This window comes from Zalophus californianus, chromosome 9, assembly GCF_009762305.2.
Source record: "Zalophus californianus isolate mZalCal1 chromosome 9, mZalCal1.pri.v2, whole genome shotgun sequence".
Taxonomy (NCBI): Eukaryota; Metazoa; Chordata; class Mammalia; order Carnivora; family Otariidae; genus Zalophus; species Zalophus californianus.
Window position 1 is genome coordinate 116290204 of NC_045603.1, and position 19490 is coordinate 116309693.

The 19490-nt window shown below is 37.5% G+C and overlaps 1 protein-coding gene across 4 annotated transcripts in view; it reads right to left on the reverse strand.

Moving 5' to 3' along the window:
* Positions 1-19490, reverse strand: part of MYO3A (myosin IIIA) — a 231842-nt gene that overhangs the window by 74998 nt on the left and 137354 nt on the right. For all 4 annotated transcript variants that reach the window (XM_035729263.1, XM_027593914.2, XM_027593918.2 and 1 more), the window contains exons 21-23: positions 5905-6058; positions 3514-3602; positions 1509-1638 (exon numbers count right to left, since the gene is read on the reverse strand). In XM_035729263.1, the coding sequence (XP_035585156.1) occupies positions 1509-1638; positions 3514-3602; positions 5905-6058 (373 nt within the window). The remainder of the gene's footprint in view (positions 1-1508; positions 1639-3513; positions 3603-5904; positions 6059-19490) is intronic.

Sequence of the window (19490 nt, forward strand, 5' to 3'; positions counted from 1 at the left end):
GATCAAAACACAAAAATCAACTGGATTTCTATATACTAGCAACAAACAGAATTTAAATTAATTTAAATATATTTATATATTTATAGCATAAAATGTGATATATTAGCAGATAATTTGACAAAGATACACAAGACTCATACACTGGAAACTACAAAGTATTGCTGAGAGAAATTAAGGAAGGCTTAAATAAATGGAGAGCTATATTGTGCTCCCTGATTGGAAGACCCAATATTGTGAAGATATCAATTCTGCCAAAATTAATCAATAGCTTCAGTGCATCCCAATCAAAATCTCACCAGGATTTTTGATAGAAATTGACAAGCTTATTCTAAAATTTTTATGGAAAAGCAAAGGAATTATAATCGACAACTCTGAAAAAGAACAAGAGTTGGGTAGCTTATACTACCTGATTTCAATTTTTTTTAATAAAGCTACAGTGATCAAGAAGTGTAGTACTGCCATAAAGATAGACAAATACCAGTGAAAAGTCTAGAAATAGACTTACATGTATATAGTCAATTGATTTTCAACAGGGCACCCAAGCGATTCAATGGGGGAAAGAACAATTCTTTCAACCAACGGTGCTAGAACAAATGGAGAGGGGTCAGGAGTGGTGGTGGGAAGGATTCCAGAGCCATGAGGAAACATCATCTGGGGGTGATGAATACGTTCACTCACTACTGAGCGTAGTAATGTTTTATAGGTGTTTATGCCTGTCAAAAACTCATCACATTTTACTGTCTAAACATGTGCTATTTATTATGTCAGTTATATCTCAATAAAACTGTAAAAAGAAATGCAAAATAATAAAACAAACTCCAATAAAGAAAAATAACCCAAACTACATTTTTTTTCCTACTTAAAAGCAAATGCAAACATGTATTTGGTTGGGTGGAGCAAACGCATTTAAGTTTTTAATCAATAAGGCAGAGCTCACTAAACCTATAGAGTCTTTTTTGAAGGTTTTTTTTTTTTTTTTTTAATTTATTCGACAGAGAGAGAGACACCCAGAGAGAGAACACAAGCAGGGGGAGCAAGAGAGGGAGAAGCAGGCTTCCTGCAGAGCAGGGATCCCGATGCGGGGCTCGATCCCAGGACCCCGGGATCATGACCTGAGCCGAAGGCACATGCTTAACCATCTGAGCCATCCAGGCGCCCCTAAACCTTTAGAGTCTTAAAGTACCACCCCAAAGCTGCCCAGTCCTGAAACAGACGTCATTCTGAACTTTTTAGAGGTGAGCATATTCTTCTAGTGAGTAGTTAAAATACCACCATATTTTTTGGTCAGTTCTTCAGACACTTTCTTTATTGAAAACCTAGTTTGTTTATATTCATTTTTACATGTTCTTCAGACAATCTGGGCAGAATGTATTAAAAAACGCATTTTAGTGAGCTAAAAACAAACCAACATAAAGAAATTGAGGATTATACTCATGAAAATCACAGTCAGAAACTACTGGATTGGGCCTGAGGAACTTTCTCAGTTGAAGGAAATTGCCTCAACTTACCTGTTTTTGTCAGAGGGTGATTGACTAGTTGCCGAATTACACTGTTTTCTGATGACCTCAAAAGCAGCACAACATCAGTTGGAAGAGTGTCTCTATTTTTAGCTAAGAACCCACTTGCATTATAGAGGACCTGTTGATAAAGTACGTTTCAGTATCACAAACGATGTCATTCTCATTATCATCACCATCACCATCAACAGCAGCAGAATCATCAGTAGGTATTGATTGAGAACTTCCTCTGTGCTGAGCGACAGGTATACAAAGATTTATAAAGGTAGTCCTTTACAACTTGGTTGGAGGAGCAAACTTTTCCAGGTCTAGAGTATATTTTGTCAGAGAAAAATTGTGTCTTGCTAATTTTATTTGGGTTAAAATCATTAAAAAGGTTTGATTCCTCTCATTTATTATATTGGAAATTTGGTAGTGTTTCCTTTCTCTGGAGGGTTGAGGGTGGCATAAAGGAGGCACCCTGGGCCATCAAGGGATTCTCATTTCTACGATAACTGATTCCCGTGCAATGAATTGGCCATTATAGATTTTCGTCTCCGTAAGTAGTATGGTCTAGGTACACTATGAGTATTCATGTTTCTGGCACTTCTAAATAATTTTAAGACTTTCTAAAGATCAATGTGACCCAGAGATTTCTGTAGGATGGATGATCTAATATGGTTGTTGTTATGGGTTGAATCGTGTCCTTCCAAAACTAATATGTTGAATTCCTGATCCCAAATGTGACTGTATTTGGATAGGGTCTTTAAGGTGGTAATTAAGGTTAAATGTGGTCCTAGGGGTGGGACCCTAATCCTATAGGACTGGTATCCTTGTAAGAAGAGAAAGACACACTGGAGATTCCACATGAGAACACTGTAAGAACGCACCCATCTGCAAGACAGGGAGAGAGTTCTCACCAGACATCGGCCTTGCTGGCACCTTGATCTTGGACTTCTAGCTTCCAGAACTGTGAGAAAATAAGTTTCTGTGCTTTAAGCCACCCATCCTGCATTATTTTTCTTATGACAGTCCAAGCAGACTAATACAGGTATTAAAAACAACTGGATAAAATGATCAGAGGAAATTCTTAATGGATGTTTTTAGAGAAGGCTTATTTGGAAAAATCATATGCTGAACACCATGGGAGAGGCCAAAACTAAAATCTTTAAGGTAGATTTTTTTTTCAGTGACAAAAGTCTGGGGAATATTGAAGTCTGTGGACTAGAGAAGTCCTAGTAGACCTAAATCTTCCAGGTTCTGTGTTAATTTCATTTTGTTCATGTATTTCTCATTCTATGCATTTCTTTCTTGATTTTAATATCTTCTCAGTCCTCCAATATTTACAACATCATTGTGAAGGAATGACCTGTTATTCTCTGCGGAAGGGAAACAGAGCATCCTTGGGTTTAGGACAATATATCTGAGGTTTGCTCTGCCGTGGGAATGTGCATCTATCAGTGCATAAACATACAACTGCTGAACAGTCCATCAGTCAACCCCACCTAGGTTAGCTCCATTATCCGACAACACCTCCAATCTGGCACTTTCTCCTCTTGGGCAGGAGGAGAGACAAAGGCTTCTGTGGAGAGAGAAGTACCTCAAGTCTACAAAAGGCAGTTTATACAAAAGGTTCCCAGCTATCATGAAAAGAAGGAAAAAGTAGGTCCCCATCGCCAGCCAATCTCATCCAAAGCCAGATCTTATGATCAGAAAGATGGAAGCTCTGACACTTCTCTTTTTCTTTTCTTTCTTGTTTTCCCTTAGTTTCTTAATAAAAATTCCTCTAGAAAACCTATAAGATTGTGTTTGAAAAAGTGGGAGAAGGATTTTTTGTTTACCTTTTCAGGACAGACTGTAGGAAGCTGGAGAACAGACAGGGCCAGATTGGGGCAGAAACAGATGGCTATCTCATTATAACTATCTGTAAATATTTCGGGCCATAGTTTTCATGTTTATCCTTATTATTTGATGAAGGACTAAGAGAAACTCAGTCACAATTCTTCATAGTTCTTACCTTTCCTGCATAGTGGTGAATTCCAAAACTAAGTTCCATTCTTTTGGGCCTCCAGAAGTACTGTGATTTCAGGTTACCTTCAAATTTTTCTATAGGAAAAAAAATTGAACTCCACTATCAAGCCATGTAAAGAGATCCTCAGAAAATACTGATTGACAGAATCATCTCTTTCACTATAAAATGGATAATGTGCAGTGAAAAGACAATTTTACATAGCTGATAAATGAGATTTGGAGCACAAATGGTGAGACCAAACTCAAGATCATGAATTTAACCATTCTTTTATGATTTAGAGCAGCAGTTCTTAAACCTTGGCAAGCAACAGAAGCCCACCCCACCCCCCACCCCCAGAGGGCCTATTAAAACACAGAGTTTCTGATTTAGTAGGTCTGGGCATGGGGGGAATCCAAGAAGTCACATTTCTAGCAAGTTCCCCGGGGATGCTGATGTTCCTGGTCTGGGCACCACATTTTGTGGGCCACTGGTAGAGAGGAAGGAAACTACCTGAGATGAACTGATCAAAGAGGTTTGTGAAACCAGTTTTATGTGAAGCCATGACCCTAGAAATCTGGTATTCTGGCTCTCCTTTCTATTAGAATAAGTTATTACTGATTACATAGGAAAAATGTAGGGTCATAAAGGCAGTTACAGTCCTGTAACAATTGTGTCACCTTCAGAGAATTTTTTACTCCATGTCCTAGAAGGGACATTTTAACCTCAAAAATCAAGTGATTGCTATGAGACAATTTTCCCCAGAACTTTGGGGTTGTTTTATTTTCCATCAGTACTGTCCAATGAGAGGAGAGAATAAGCCAATGAGTGAGTCAGCAGGAAGCAACATCACAGACTTACTGGTAAGAAACAAACTCTATCACCCAAAGTAAATAAGAGAAAATGTGAATCCAAATTTTCTGCAAATATTTATTATACATAATCAATATCTCCAACCATCAGGGAATACAGTATTTCTACATTAAAAAATGATTTTTTTACCTGAACAAGCTAAAGTTTTATTTTTTAATCTAAGGAGTAAGACGTTTTTAATTGTAACCATTTTAGATGATAATCTTTTAAACATATCTTTGCCTTCTCAAACAGAAAAATGAATATGTTTATGCTTTCTTTGATGACTCAGGACTATTGTGAATATTTATTAATGTACTGTAATTTAGAGATTATTAAGGTATTGGAGGCTATTTGCCTCTATTAGACAAGTGTCTAGATGAATTTATTGCCTTCTCATTAGCTATCTCTTTTCAAATTCCAGAGCTGGCCTTTTGCTCTGCCCTCCAATTTCTAATTTGGGGCTGGGTAGTTTCTTTTTTGAGGAGGGGGGGCTTGATAATTTCTAAGGTTATTTCTAACATAAGATCCTATGACTGGGGCTCTACCAATGTAAGAAGTCCAATATTAAACTTGTTTAATTCATCACTAAATGTTTCACCTTATTTTTTTTTAATTTTATTTTATTATGTTATGTTAGTCACCATACATTCCATCATCAGTTTTTGATGTAGTGTTCCATGATTCATTGTTTGCGTATAACACCCAGTGCTCCATTCAATACGTGCCCTCCTTAATACCCATCACCAGGTTAACCCGTCCCCTTCACCTCCCTCCCCTCTAAAACCCTCAGTTTGTTTCTTAGTGTCCATAGTCTCTCATGGTTCCTCTCTCCCTCCAATTTCCCCCCTTCATTTTTCCCTTCCTACTATCTTTTTTTTTCTTTTTAACATATAATGTATTATTTGTTTCAGAGGTACAGGTCTGTGATTCAACAGCCTTGCACAATTCACAGCGCTCACCGTAGCACATACCCTCCCCAATGTCTATCACCCAGCCACCCCATCCCTCCCACCCCCACCACTCCAGCAACCCTCAGTTTGTTTCCTGAGATTAAGAATTGCTCATATCAGTGAGATCATATGATACATGTCTTTCTCTGATTGACTTATTTCGCTTAGCATAATACCCTCTAGTTCCATCCACATCGTAGCAAATGGCAAGATTTCGTTTTTTTGATGGCTGCATAATATTCCTGTGTGTGTGTGTGTGTGTGTGTGTGTGTGTGTCTACACACACACACATATGTACACACACACACAATCTTCTTTATCCATTCATCTGTTGATGGACATCTTGGCTCTTTCCATAGTTTGGCTATTGTGGACATTGCTGCTCTAAACACTGGGGTGCACGTACCCCTTCTCACCCTATTTTAAACATTCACTGGTCCAGATATTAGACCCAAAGCCTCTTCTTTAAAGTTACCTATGCAGGCTTTGTGATAGCTATTTTCTCGCAGATAATTAAAAAAATTCTTTTTAAGTCATTCAGAGCATTATACGACGGCAGCAAAAAACAATGCAGACATATTTTATTAAAACTCACCCACAAGAGTCTGGTCAGTGGCCTTGGGAAATTGACTTTCTTCATCGAGTAGGGATAGTAGACCCATTGGCTTCTGCAGAAACATATCTAGGAGGGGCAGGTTATCTTCATATTCAATCACTCTGGCATTAACACCTTCATTTAGGTATTCATTCTATAACAGGACACGATACATAGAAAAAATTCACTAAAAAATTTGTGAATTGTGAAATTGTGAATTTGTGATAGGTAGCTTGACAGTAATTACCCCAAAACTCTCTTTTACACATATTATAATAAATTGCTTCCTATGACATTGCCGTTAAACTGAGGCTATCATTTTATTTTTCTTTCCCCAAAACTGCTACTTCATTAAAGTCAGCGGTGGCTCAGGGTAATAATAAAAAGTTTCTAGTCTCTATACCAGAATTATAGACATCTTAGGCTTTCAAAATGCAAGAGAATGTTTTGGTAACGAGCAGTAATAAAGTTATGCTCCAGAATTTATAGAATATCAATTAGGTATATCTTAGAGTTACATTTCCCCCAATTTAAACTTTTGATCTAGTTTCAGAAATGGATCTCTCAAGAACATTTATGTAACTTCTCAGTCACTGTGCATTTACATTGTTAGTAGGTGGGCAAGTGAGTCATAGGAACAACCAGTGGATTTAGAACCAAGAACACACAGGTTCATATCCGAGCTCTGCCTCTTAACTAGCCATATAATCCTTTGGAATTTTTTTTTACTCTGTAATCTCCCACTGCCTCATTTATCACATGGAGGAAACGATCTCCATCTAACAAAGTAAATCTATCCGGTACATTAATAATCAGTTGCTGTTGAGTATACTATAAGATGCATAAAATAAAAATGACGAATAACAATTAGTGTTAAGATCATGGTGCCCGAACAACACAGATGTTGATGATCTATTTTACTAAAGGGGCATGGAGAGCAGTGCTCTTGCTCTGTTTCTATGACTCTTCCCTCACACTGTGCCCCTGCCCCACTGCTACACTTTGTAAGGGGACATGAATGACCCCTGGAAGACTTGTAGTCATGCTCCCATGCTTGGCACTCACCGGTTCTCAGGTGACCAAGCAGCTATCACTGGGAAGTGTATGAAACAACTCTTGACTTGGGCAAAATATCCTGCACCATTCATAAATATAAAATGACAGGCTCTTTTCATTATTATTTTAACTTAAAAAAAAATCTTTTCTTAAGGAGGCTCCACGCCCAGGATGGAGCCCAATGCGGGGCCTGAATTCACAACCCGGAGACCAAGACCTGAGCTGAGATCAAGAACCGGACGCCTAACTGACTGAGCCACCCAGGGGCCCCTTCATTATTATTTTAATATATTCTTTAATTCATTAAATATTTTCATTAAACATCTCATAATAAGGCACCGTGATAGGTGATAAAGAGATGTTTAACACAAACTCCCTGTCCTCAGTGGATTTAAGATATAACTTGAGTGATAAGGTTAGTAAATAAATACTCAAAATGCAAGGTAACATATGATAGATAAACGATATGAACAATGTACTCTAAGGAGTTCAGAGAAAGAGAATTCATTTCCAGCAACTTCGTGGAGGAATTTAGCCAATGGCAGGTGGGGCATTTGATAAGCCTAAACTTTTTTTAAAAATTTATTCGAGAAAGAGAGAATGAGTGACAGAGAGCACGAGAGGGAAGAGGGTCAGAGGGAGAAGCAGACTCCCCGCTGAGCAGGGAGCCCGATGCGAGACTCGATCCCAGGACTTCAGGATCATGACCTGAGCCGAAGGCAGTCGCTTAACCAACTGAGCCACCCAGGTGCCCAAGCCTAAACTTTTAATCAGTATTTTGGAGCCTTATGAAATTGAAATCTCATTTCAAGGGTGTCACTAGGAAAAATAAATGTACATTTTTAATTAAAAAAACTAATATGTAAAAATTTGGCAGTGCCCTTTGGCCTAAAAGGTAGATCACCTGAAGGTCATTTAGTTTAGCCAGTACATAAAAATAGAAACAATGTCTGGAAGTTTCACAGCTTTTGCATTTGAAGGTAACCTTGGGAGCAATATGCAGACCCGGAATGACTTTACAAGTAGACACACCAGGCTGACAGCACATTACAGCTTAAATGACAACTGCAAAGTTCAGAAGAGGTTTTGTATAGAAAGCACACAAGGTTAAGGTTTAAATCAATGCATTTGTCATTTCTATTTGCCTGTGTCAAAATCCACGGAACGATTTTGTGGCAGGTCAGACAGAACAGAGATGAGTAACTTGGAAAACAATGGGCTCCCCTCAAAGATACTTGTTAGTATTATGGACTCCAGGCACACCAACAGAGAGAACATCCTATTACTCAGGATTTATAAAGCATTTTTAGTAAAATGAGCCTGCCTAAAACAACAGATTATGTATTTTTATAGTGGTTATGACCTCAAGGTACTTAGTTGTTTTTAAGCATAAGTGGAGAAACGAAGCTCGTATAGCTCTTAAGAAAGTCCTCTCCTATGCCCTGCATGTTAAAAATACATTTAGAGCAGAAGGTAAGTGGAGTTATTAACTGCAGTAAAGGACTGTTTAGCATATATTACTTCTGCTCTGTTCAGGTGGCCTGAGTTCCCTTTTGAGAAGGGCAGATGAATAATTATTTAAGTATAAATCAAGGAAGCGAGGGAAATCAGAAGACTTGGATGTTAAGGAGGCTTCATGCCTGAGTCGAGTGCTTGCTTGCTCTTCATTGAGTTTTCAGTGTGATTTGGAAAAAGGACACAGTGGCAAGAAAGCCCATGGAAGGTGCCCCTGACCCACAGTTCTGGCCTAGACACAGGGCTAAAATGTCACCTCAGGAGAGAGTCTCGATGACAAAGTTGAGTCCTCAGCCTCACACAGCAGCATGGAAAGGTGGCTCCCATAGGCTGAGAGGCTGCAAGCTTCCACGTGGCTTGGAAGGTAGGTGGGAACGTGAGCTTTGAGCCCTCCGCCCGGACTTTCACACGATGGAGGACGGACCCTCACCTCCTCAGAGAGACCTTCCCCATAACCCAGACTAATTCAGCAACCCTCTTTCTTCAGCTGGTCACTCTCTATCCCTCCTCCATCATGTTTTAAATTCTTCCATGGCATTTCTAGCATTTTTACTGGTTTATTATTTGCCCTCTCTTGTTAGATGGGAACTCCAAGAGGACAAGCACTTCTACTGACATCTCTTGTTATTGAGCTCAGTTTCTAGGGAGACCCGAGCATGTTGAATAAATGATTGCATGTTAAAGATTGAACTGTCCCCTTCCCACACCCCCAAGTTCATATGCTGAAGCCCTCATATTCAATGTGAATTTGGAGATTGGGCCGTTCAGGAGGTAATTAAGGTCAGATGAGGGAATCAGGGCAAGGCTGGAATCCCACAGGACGAGACCCCAGGGAGGCGACTGCAGGAGTGAAAGCACGGGAGGTCATAGGGAGAAGGCAGCCATCTGCAAGTCCAGGAGCCCGGCCTCAGGAGAAACCAAACCTGTCCCTGCTTTGATCTTAGACTTCTAGCTTCCAGAATGGTGAGGAAATAAACTTCTATTGTTTCAGTTCCCCAGTCTGTGATATCTTATGGCAGCCCCAACAGAGGAATACATGAGCTTTCTGGATTCCTTTTGTTAAAAGTCATTTTGAAAAGCTGTTTTCCAGATAGAGGAAGACTGGGGTGAAAACAATAAATCATGTGTGCATGCGTAATCTTCAGCTTCTGATTATAAATATAATACATGCTCATATAAAATTCAAAATACGGAAGAACTATGAAGACCTCAAAATTCACATACAAATTCATCTCCTCTAAATACTTAACATTTAGTGGAATCTTTTTAGTCTTTCTCTATGCATAATATTTTTGATAACAAAAATTATGCTTTTTATTCAATTTTAATTTTACTTTATTTCTTTTGAGAAAATGGAATGGAGAACACATAATTAATATATTTTCATGAACATTATTTGAATGGCTATCAAAGATTATATACTGTAGTTTTCTATTCCATTTTCTTATTTGGGGACATTTTAGATTATTTCTGTAACTATTTTATTTATTTTTTATTTTTTTAAGTAATCTCTATACCCAGCGTGGGACTTGAACTCATGACCCTGAGATCAAGAGTCCCATGTTCCACCAGCTGAGCCAGGCATGTGCCCCCTATCTATTTTAAATAGTGCTCTGATGTACATCTTTGTGCACCAAGTTTTTCCGTATTTTGGATTTTATCTTTAGGACAGATGAGCTGGTCAACTCGTGAATGTTTCACAGGCTCCTGATGAGCATTTCTAGATCGATTGTTTTAAAGCTTGCAGCAACGTGCTTTCTAATCAGCACTGCATATACACTCCTATGTGTACGCACTTGCTGCATCCTCGCCTGCACTGAATATTCTCATTAAAAAACTTTTTCTGGTATTTTTGATAGGTGAAAATGATAGCACATTGTTGCATATGCATTTCTTTGACTAGATCTTAAACTACTTAAGAAGATAGTTCGGAGAGGAAATAAAGTAGATCTATGCTTAACACATTACACAAGGCCTGCCAGCTACTATGAGGAGTGTTATTATTCTGAAACAGATAATAAAAAACATAATTTAACTTCTTCTTGGGCTCAGAGACAACATCACACCCCCGTCCATTGTTGTGATATTGCTGAAGATTCACGAAGCTAGAGATCAGAGTTAAACAGAGGAAAAGCTCAGGGACTTCACTGAAAACATCCTCGATGTCAGGTTAACTTTTGTTCCTTTGTCTCTTTCTCATTTGTTTCTACATGTTCTCCCAGTCATGTGCTATCACTATCTTCCTTAGGAATCATTCCTGAGGACACCTGGCTGGTTTGGTTAGCAGAGAATATGCCTCTTGATCTCAGGGTTGTAAATTCGAGCCCCATGGTGGGTGTAGAGATTACTTAAAAATAAAACCTTAAAAAAAAAAAAAAAAAAGAATCCATTCCTGAAGCTGGATTCTGAGTGACTTTCCCAGGGAAATCATCTTCTTTTTCCTCCCCCAGCTTCATTGAGATATAATGGACATATAACATTGTGTAAGTTTAAGGTGTATGATGTACTGACTTGATATACTTACATATTACAAAATGATTACCACCATAGTCAGCTAGCACTTCCATCACATCACTAACTACCATTCCTTATTTTTGTGGTGAGAACATTTAAGATCTACTCTCTTAGGAACTTTCAAGAATATGGTGCAGTTTTATTGGTTGTAATCACCACATTGTACATTGGGTCCCTAGGACTTACTCATCTTCAAACTGCAACTGGACTCTTTGACCAATATCTCCCCAATTCCTGCAGCTCCCAGACACTGGTAACCACCATTCTAGTCTCTGATTTTCACTCAGCATAATGCCCTCAAGTTTCCATCTATGTTGTCACAATTAACAGGATTTCTTTCTTTCTCATGGCTAAATATATTCCATGGGGGTATGTAGTGTGTGTGTGTGTATGTGTGTGTAATATTCTCTATCCATTCATCTTTTGATGGACACTATTGTTGTTTCCAGTATTGTGAGTAATGCTTCAATAAACATGGGAATGCAGACATCTCTTTAGAGATCTTGTTTAATTTCCTTTGGATATATACCCAGAAGTGGGATTGCTAGATCATATGGCAGTTCTATTTTTAATTTTTTGAGAAGCCTCCATACTGTTTTCCATAGTAGTTAGTGATTTATGTTCCCACCAATAATGCACAAGAATTTCCTTTTGTCCATATCTTCACCAACACTTATTATCTTTTTTAATGATAGCCATATCACCAATAAGGTGATATCTCATTGTGGTTTTGATTTGCCTTCTCCTGATGATTAATGATGTCAAGCATCTTTTCATGTACTTGTTAGCCCTTTGTGTGTCTTTGGAAAAATGTCTATTCAGATCCTTTGCCCACGTTTTAATCAGATTTTTTTTTCTTTTGAGTTGTACGAGTTCTATATGTTTTGGATATTAACCCCTTATCAGATATATGATTGACAAATATTTTCTCCCATTGCATAGGCTGCCTTTTCATTTTGTTGATGGTTTCTTTTGGCGGGCAGAAGCTTTCTAGTTTGATGTAGTCCCACTTGTTTATTTTTGTTTTTGCTGCCTTTGCTTATGGCATCAAATCCAAAAAATTATTGCGAAGAATGATATCAAGGAGTTACCCCTTAGGTTCTCTTCTAGGAGTTTTACAGTTTCAGGTCTTGTGTTCAAGTCTTTAATCCATTTTGAGTTGATTTTTGTGTATGGTGTAAGACAGGGGTCCAACTTCATTCTTTTGAATATGGCCTCCCAGTTCTCCTGGCACCCTTTATTGAAGAGCCAACCCTTTCTCCTTTGTGTATTCTTGGGACCCCTGTCAAAAACTAATTGACCATATATACTTGGGTTCATTTCTGGGCTCTCTACATTGTTCCATTGATCTTTGTGTCTGTTTTTATTCCAATATCACACTGTTTTGATTACTATGGCTTTGTAATGTAGTTTGAAATCAGGATGTGTGGCATCTTCAGCTTCGTTCCTTCTTTAGATTGCTTTGGCTTTTTGAAGTGTTTTGTAGTGCAATACAAATTTGAGGTTGTTTGTTCTATTTCTGTGAAAAATGCCATCAGAATTTTGTTAGGGACTGTACTGTGTCTCTAAATTGCTTTGGGCATTTTAACAATATTAATTCTTCCATTTATTTGTACCTTATTCAATTTCTTTCCTTAATGTATTATAGTTCTCAGTATACAGATCTTTCACCTCCTTGGTTAAATTTTATTCCTAAGTATTTTATTCTTTTTGATGTTATTGTAAATAGGACTGTTATCTTAATTTTTTTTCCTGACAGACTGTTAGTGTATAGAAATGCAACTGATTTTTTATATTGATTTTGTATTCTGCAACTTTACTGAATTTGTTGAATTAGTTCTCATAATTTTTTGGTGGAGTCTTTAGAGTTCTCTACATGTAATTTCATGTCATCTGCAAATAGAAACAATTTTACTTCTTTCTTTCTGATTTGAATGCCTTTTATTTCATTTGCTTGCCTAATTGCTCTGGCTAGAATTTCCAAGACTATGTGGAGTAAAAGTGGTGACAGCAGGCATCCTTGTCTTGTTCCTGATCATGTAGGAAAATCTCTTAGCTTTTCACCTTTCAGTATGTTAGTTGTGGATTTGTCCTATATGACCTTTATTATGTTGAGGTATGTTCCCTCTATATCCACTTTTTTGAGACTTTTTATCATGAATGGATGTTAAATTTTGTCAAATGCCTTTTCTGCTTCACTTTGTTAATTTGGTGTATCACATTAATGATTTCTGTCTGTAGAACCATCCCTGTGCTCCTGTAATAAATCCCACTTGATTATGGTAGATGGTAGTTTTCACATATTGTTGTCAGGTTTGGTTTGCTAATATTTTGTTGAAGATTTTTGCATCTATTGTTCATCAGGGATCTTGGTCTGTAATTTTCTTTTCTTGTAGTGTCTTTGCCTGGTTTTTGGTATCAGGGTAACATGTGCCTCGTAAAGTAAGTTTGAAGGTTCCTCCTCTTTTATTTTTTTGAGAGAGTTTGAGAAGAATTGATATTAATTCTTACGTGTTTGGTAGAATTTACCAATGAAACCATATGGTCCTGGACTTTTCTCTGTTAGGAGATTTTTGATTACTGATTCAATCTCTTTACTAGTAATTGTCTTGATGACATTTTCTATTTCTTTATGATTCAGTCTTGGTAGATTGTATGTTTCTAAGAATTTGTTCATTTCTTCTAGGTTTTCCAATTTGTTGGTGTAGAACTGTTCATAGTAGTCTCTTATGATCATTTGTATTTCTGTGATATCAGTTGTAAAGTCTTTTTCATTTCTAGTTTTATTTACATCAGTCCTCTCTCTTGTTTTCTTGGTTAGTCTAGCTGAAGGTTTGTCAATTTTATTTATTTTTTAAAAAAACCACAGCTCCTAGTTTCATTGTTCTTTACTATTGTCCTTTTAGTCTCTATTTCATTTATTTCTGCTCCGATCTTTGTTATTTCCTTCCTTCTAATTCTGGGCTTAGCTTGTTTCTTCTCCTAGTTCACTGAGGTACAAAGTTAAATTTGTTTTTGGAGATCTTTTTTCCCTTTAATATATATATTTATTGTTATAAATGTCCCTCTCCTTAGAACTGCCTTTGCTGCATCCCGTAAGTTTTGGTATGTGGCATTTTCATTTCCATTTGTCTCAAGATAGTCTTTGATTTTTCTTTCCATTTCCATTTGACCCATTGTCGTTCAGGAATATGCTGTTTAATTTCCACATATTTGTGAAGACAGACTGCATCACCATGTAAAAGACAGACAGGTCCTACCTAACCCCCAAAAGCACCACCTCATCATTATACCATGGGAGAATACTTTCTACTACCATCTGATAGTTTTATCTGAGTCTGAAGTTTCAAAAAGATTTTCCTGACATCACCAGGGTTTCAATCAAGGAATTTGGCTCAAATGATATTTTTCTTTTATAAAAGGTGGACATATGTAGCGACTGGGGATAATGGAGTCTTTCACTGAACTTACACCTCTGAAATGAAGTCATATCCCTTTCATGTAGGTGAGTCTATCATTTAACACTGTTCCATAGTTCCAGCTATTTTAGATTCCAGAAAAATTTTAACAGCTGGTATAGATGACCCTCAATATTTATTTTCTTAAGTTTGCTGTTTGGAAGTCATAAATCAGTATCTCTTTTATTTTTAGAAGGACAGTCCACTTGATATAGGATTTTTATCAAGGGATGGTATTAAGAATTCACCTATGTTTGCGGCACTCTGGATAGACCATTATAGAAGATGCCACATACTGACATTTCCTCAAACATTCATGGAGCACCTACTATGTGTTAGAAGAAGGTGGGCCTGGGGAAGGTAGAAATAAAGACAAAAAGGTAGAGTCCCTGTCCTTTAGGGCATAGCAAATAGTCTCTCTGCCTTTCCATTCTAACCCTGAAGTCATATCCTAGGGTTTCTTTGCTGGTGCTATTATTTTCTTTTTCAGTTGTTCCATTAGTTCTACATCCTTCTTTTCAGGTGGTTTCTGCTTCCTCCAGGGTCCCAGTCTCTGCTACCAATGCCACCTGCCCCAATGTTGATGCTCTCTCCAGTTCCTTCTTTCCTGCCTTATGTGGATCCCCCTTGGCCTTTCAGGAGAAAGACTGTGCCTCTCTCTCTCTCTCTCTCTCTCTCTCAATCTCTTTTCCTTCCTTCCCCTCTCTCATCCTCTTTCTTTTTCTTCTGCATGAGAAATAATTTTGTTACGTCCCTGGTTCTTCTCAACTTTCCTCATTTGTTTGTGAGAAGAACCCCAGATACTTATCAGAACACCCAGATTCTGGTCCTGGCTCTGTTTCATCAGTGTGTGACTTCAAGCAAGTCACAAGAAGTCATTTTCTCTGTGACACATAGATGATCTACTTAGGTTTCTTCTGATTCAAACATTTCAAAAGCCCCAAACTGCCTGAATGTGTTGTGAAACATAATGAATGAATGCATAAACATTCTGTTGACAGAACATGTGCAAGGGGAAAGAAGCCACATGAACACATTTATCCCCTGATGTCTGCCTTTTAGTAAAAGAATTCCTATTCACCAACTGCTCATATGAGTGTGCACATTTATGGAAACATTGCCCACAGTGGAAAGAAAGCATTGAGAAGAAGTCACTCATTCTAATCATCTTCATTCTAGGAAAAACATTTTAAAGGCTGAAAATCTAGGATTTAGGGTGCTATCACTACTCAAGGTGAGTTGAATATTTTTATCAAAGTGAAAGAAGAAACTGTGCCACCTTTCATTTTGAAATAAGTTGAAACGTAAAGAAAAGCTGCAAGAACAGTACAAAGAAATCCCATGTGCCCTTTCCCCAAATTCTTCAATTGCTAGTATTTTACCACATTTACTTTATCATTCACTCTCTTTCTATATACACATAGTATTTTTAGTAGTAACATTTCACTGAAAGTAACTACATATTTGTAAAAACTAAAAACGAAGAAAATAAGGTGATGATATGTGTGCTGTAAAAATCTAAACTCTTGATGTAAAATAATTTTGATTTGAAATCTATTTCCTCCTGTGCTTTCTATCCAAAGCAAATGTCAATGATCCTGTTGATTTTTACATCAATGTTAATGGGAAGCCACAGGGAATGTTGATCATCATCAACTCGGGAAGACATAGGTTATTGATTTAGAATTTGACAAGTAACCTAATGAGAAGGTATTTTGGATAATTTGTAATAAAACATACTTGTTTTATTTTACATATATTTAATGAACTTTGGAGAAAAAAGTTTTAAATGGAAAAACAGAAAAACAGAAAAGGAAACAATGTATGTTAAGGTGAACATTTTAATCTTGTCACTTTTTGTGTAAGATACGTATTCTTGAAAACTCTTCAAAAGCCATAAAATATCTTACAAACTTATATTCTACTGGAAGGTGATAGGTATTGGCTTAGGATAAGGATCAGTTTTGTCAGCAGTATGCTCTAATCTGACATGAAGAAAACTAGAGTCATTGAATGGATCTATGCTCCCTATTAGGTACTCCTTTAAAAATTACTTTATATCATAAAGAAAATATTTTTTAAAATGCTTTAAAACAATACCAAATTATCAAAATAAGTACCGCAAATCCCCACATCATATTAGAGGTGCTGATCCAACTTCGCTGATAAAAGAGAAACACAAGTGTGTGCAGCAGGGGTGTGGGGCGAGGGATGAGGGGGACACGGGAGCCCAGGAGGCTGCCTGCCAAGGGCCAGCAGGAGAGCTGGGAGCTGCTGTAGGGATGCTCCACACACTGACCCAATCACTTGGATATCAACTTCCAAACTCACTTAGTATGTGAGAAGTTTAAGGAACATTTGTATGTGATCTCAAACAGTAACCCAAAACTTGGCTGAGTACTTAAAGAGCAAGATTTGTTGTAACAAGGATTTCTTTCTTTTCTTTAAAGATTTTATTTATTTGAGAGAGAGAGAGCACACAAGCAGGGTAAGGGGCAGAGGAAGAGGGAGAAGGACAAGCAGACTCCCCGCTGAGCACAGAGCCCAACTAAGGGCTCGATCCCATGACCCTAAGATCATGACCTGAACTGAAGTCATATGTTTAACTGACTGAGCCACCCAGGCTTCCCTTGCTGTATCAACGGTTTCTTAAATGCATGGTTGCCTTAATGCTTAAAGAAAATGCCTATAAAATGGCCCTTATCACTTGGAGAGCTAAAATAAGACAAATGCTACCACCACTGCACACATATGGTTTGTTTAATGGGGAAGAAATTTGGATATGAAATAGAAATTCACACTTTGCAAGCAAAACAATTTGAAGACATTTATAAGGGGTTTATTTTGAATTACCCACACATTTTTTTTATCAGATGACTGATTCTTTTTACTTTGTAATGTAAAAAAAAGTTGAAAATGTAGATACTGTATAATGAATGAATTTTTGTTCTTTGTAATTGCCACAAATTATGTGTTGGAACCCATATTCAAAATCTCAAAAGCTTCAAATTTTAGGCTATGAACAGCCGGAGATGAAAGTCATACACATCACTTACTGCAAGAGAAGCCAGAACTGTAATTGCAGTTATTGTTTCCATTATGTGTTGTAAATGGTTTCCTGCTTATAAAATGACTTCTAACTTTTAATTCTAAACCCACGGATGGATATATAAATGATATATGTAACAGCTTCTCCTTGTAGAGAACAAATATTAATAGTTCACTTTTAAAAATGAACTTTAATTCAGTTAACAGCCAGAAAGATGTGCTGCAGTAATGGATAAGAATGCTCATCTTAGGTACAAGCAGGAGTAGAAGCAAGTAGCGTGAATCTTCAGGATTCTAGAACAATGCTTTGCAGGATACCTAATGGCCTCAAAGAACAATGGCATTTGCTCCAACTCAAACACATGCCCATTGGTTACTCTTTAATGGTTGGTTGTTCATTCGCTTTGATTTGAAACAAACTTCTAGGGAACAGGGTTCATTTCTTTTGAATGTGCTACACCACAATCATTACACCTTAGGGCACCATTAAAAGAAAGGACAAAACCCACCAACTACAGCATCAGCATGACTCTAACTTGAAGAGAACTTCAAGCTTTCTATCACACTTTGATTACTGTTGTGCTCTCTTGTACAGGGAAAAAGCCAGAAAATAAAAAAAACAACCAAACAAAAGCAAAATCTTGGCTACATAATCAGTGTGGAGATTCAGTGTGAAGGCTATTGTAAAAAGACGCCTCCCTTATCACACATGGGGTTACTTGTTTGCTGCCCTTTGAGCTGCTAACTAAAAGCTTTTTGAAAAATATGGGAGTAAATAGTGTGCATCAAAACAATGCAGATACAAATGTAATAGGAGGCTGACATATGAATACCTTGTTTGTGGAATTAATAAAATTGACAGAAAAATGATACATTTTTCAGTTGCAACTCATTTAGAAGAGTTGGAATCTTGAATATTAAAAGATTACGACTATACTGAATGTCTGTTTGTAGGAGCTGGGACTGTTATTGTTATTTAATTTTCAGACAATTGTTTTCAGGTATAAATTGTCCCTTTAAATGTTGTTAAAGTCAATATATATAAAATGGTTCTCCTACTGCTGGAAAAGTATGGAAGCTTCAAATATTATGAAACATCAAACTCCAGAAAAATTTCAGGAGCTATGTGTTATTTTAAACTATCCACCCAACAAACTATGGATTAAGTCAGTGCCATAAACTCTTTCACGAAAAATGTCTTACTGTAGTCTACTGATTATTGTTTTAGTGGAAAGTAATAGGGGGTACCTGGGTGGCTCAGTCGGTTAAGTGTCTTTATTCTTGATTTCCGCTCAGATACTGATCTCAGGGTTGTGAGTTCAAGCCCTTTGTTGGGCTCCATGCTGGGCATGGAGCCTACTTTATTTTATTTTATTTTTTAAGATTATTTATTTGTTTATTTATTTGACAGAGAGAGACACAGCGAGAGAGGGAATACAAGCAGGGGGAGTGGGAGAGGGAGAAGCAGGCTTCCCACTGAGCAGGGAGCCCGATGTGGGGCTTGATCCCAGGACCCTGGGATCATGACTTGAGCCAAAGGCAGACGCTTAACGACTGAACCACCCAGGCGCCCCGGGGCCTACTTTAAAAAAAAAAAAAAAAAAGAAAAAGGCAGAAAGCCAGCCCTGCACACTTGGCTTCGGTTCTCTCAGTGATAACCTTAACAACAACAAAAAGAAAGTAATGGGAAAACGATATTCAAATTACCCTGATAACCAACTTTGCTGGAGTGTCTCACTGTATATCACATATCAGTTGAACTTGGGCTAAATAAGGAAACCCTTTCAGCAAACCTTTATTTATGTTCCAATGTTGCAGGACTGCCTGTAAAGATAATGTTTGTTGGTTTAAATAGAACCAGAAGTTGTTTCATCTGTGAAGGTGGCACCTAAGGCTTGTGTCTTGCTCAGATTGCCCAGATTATTTGATTATCCATGAAATTGAGAATAATATGTCTTACTGATGAGCAATAATGGCATTATTAAATCAAGGAGC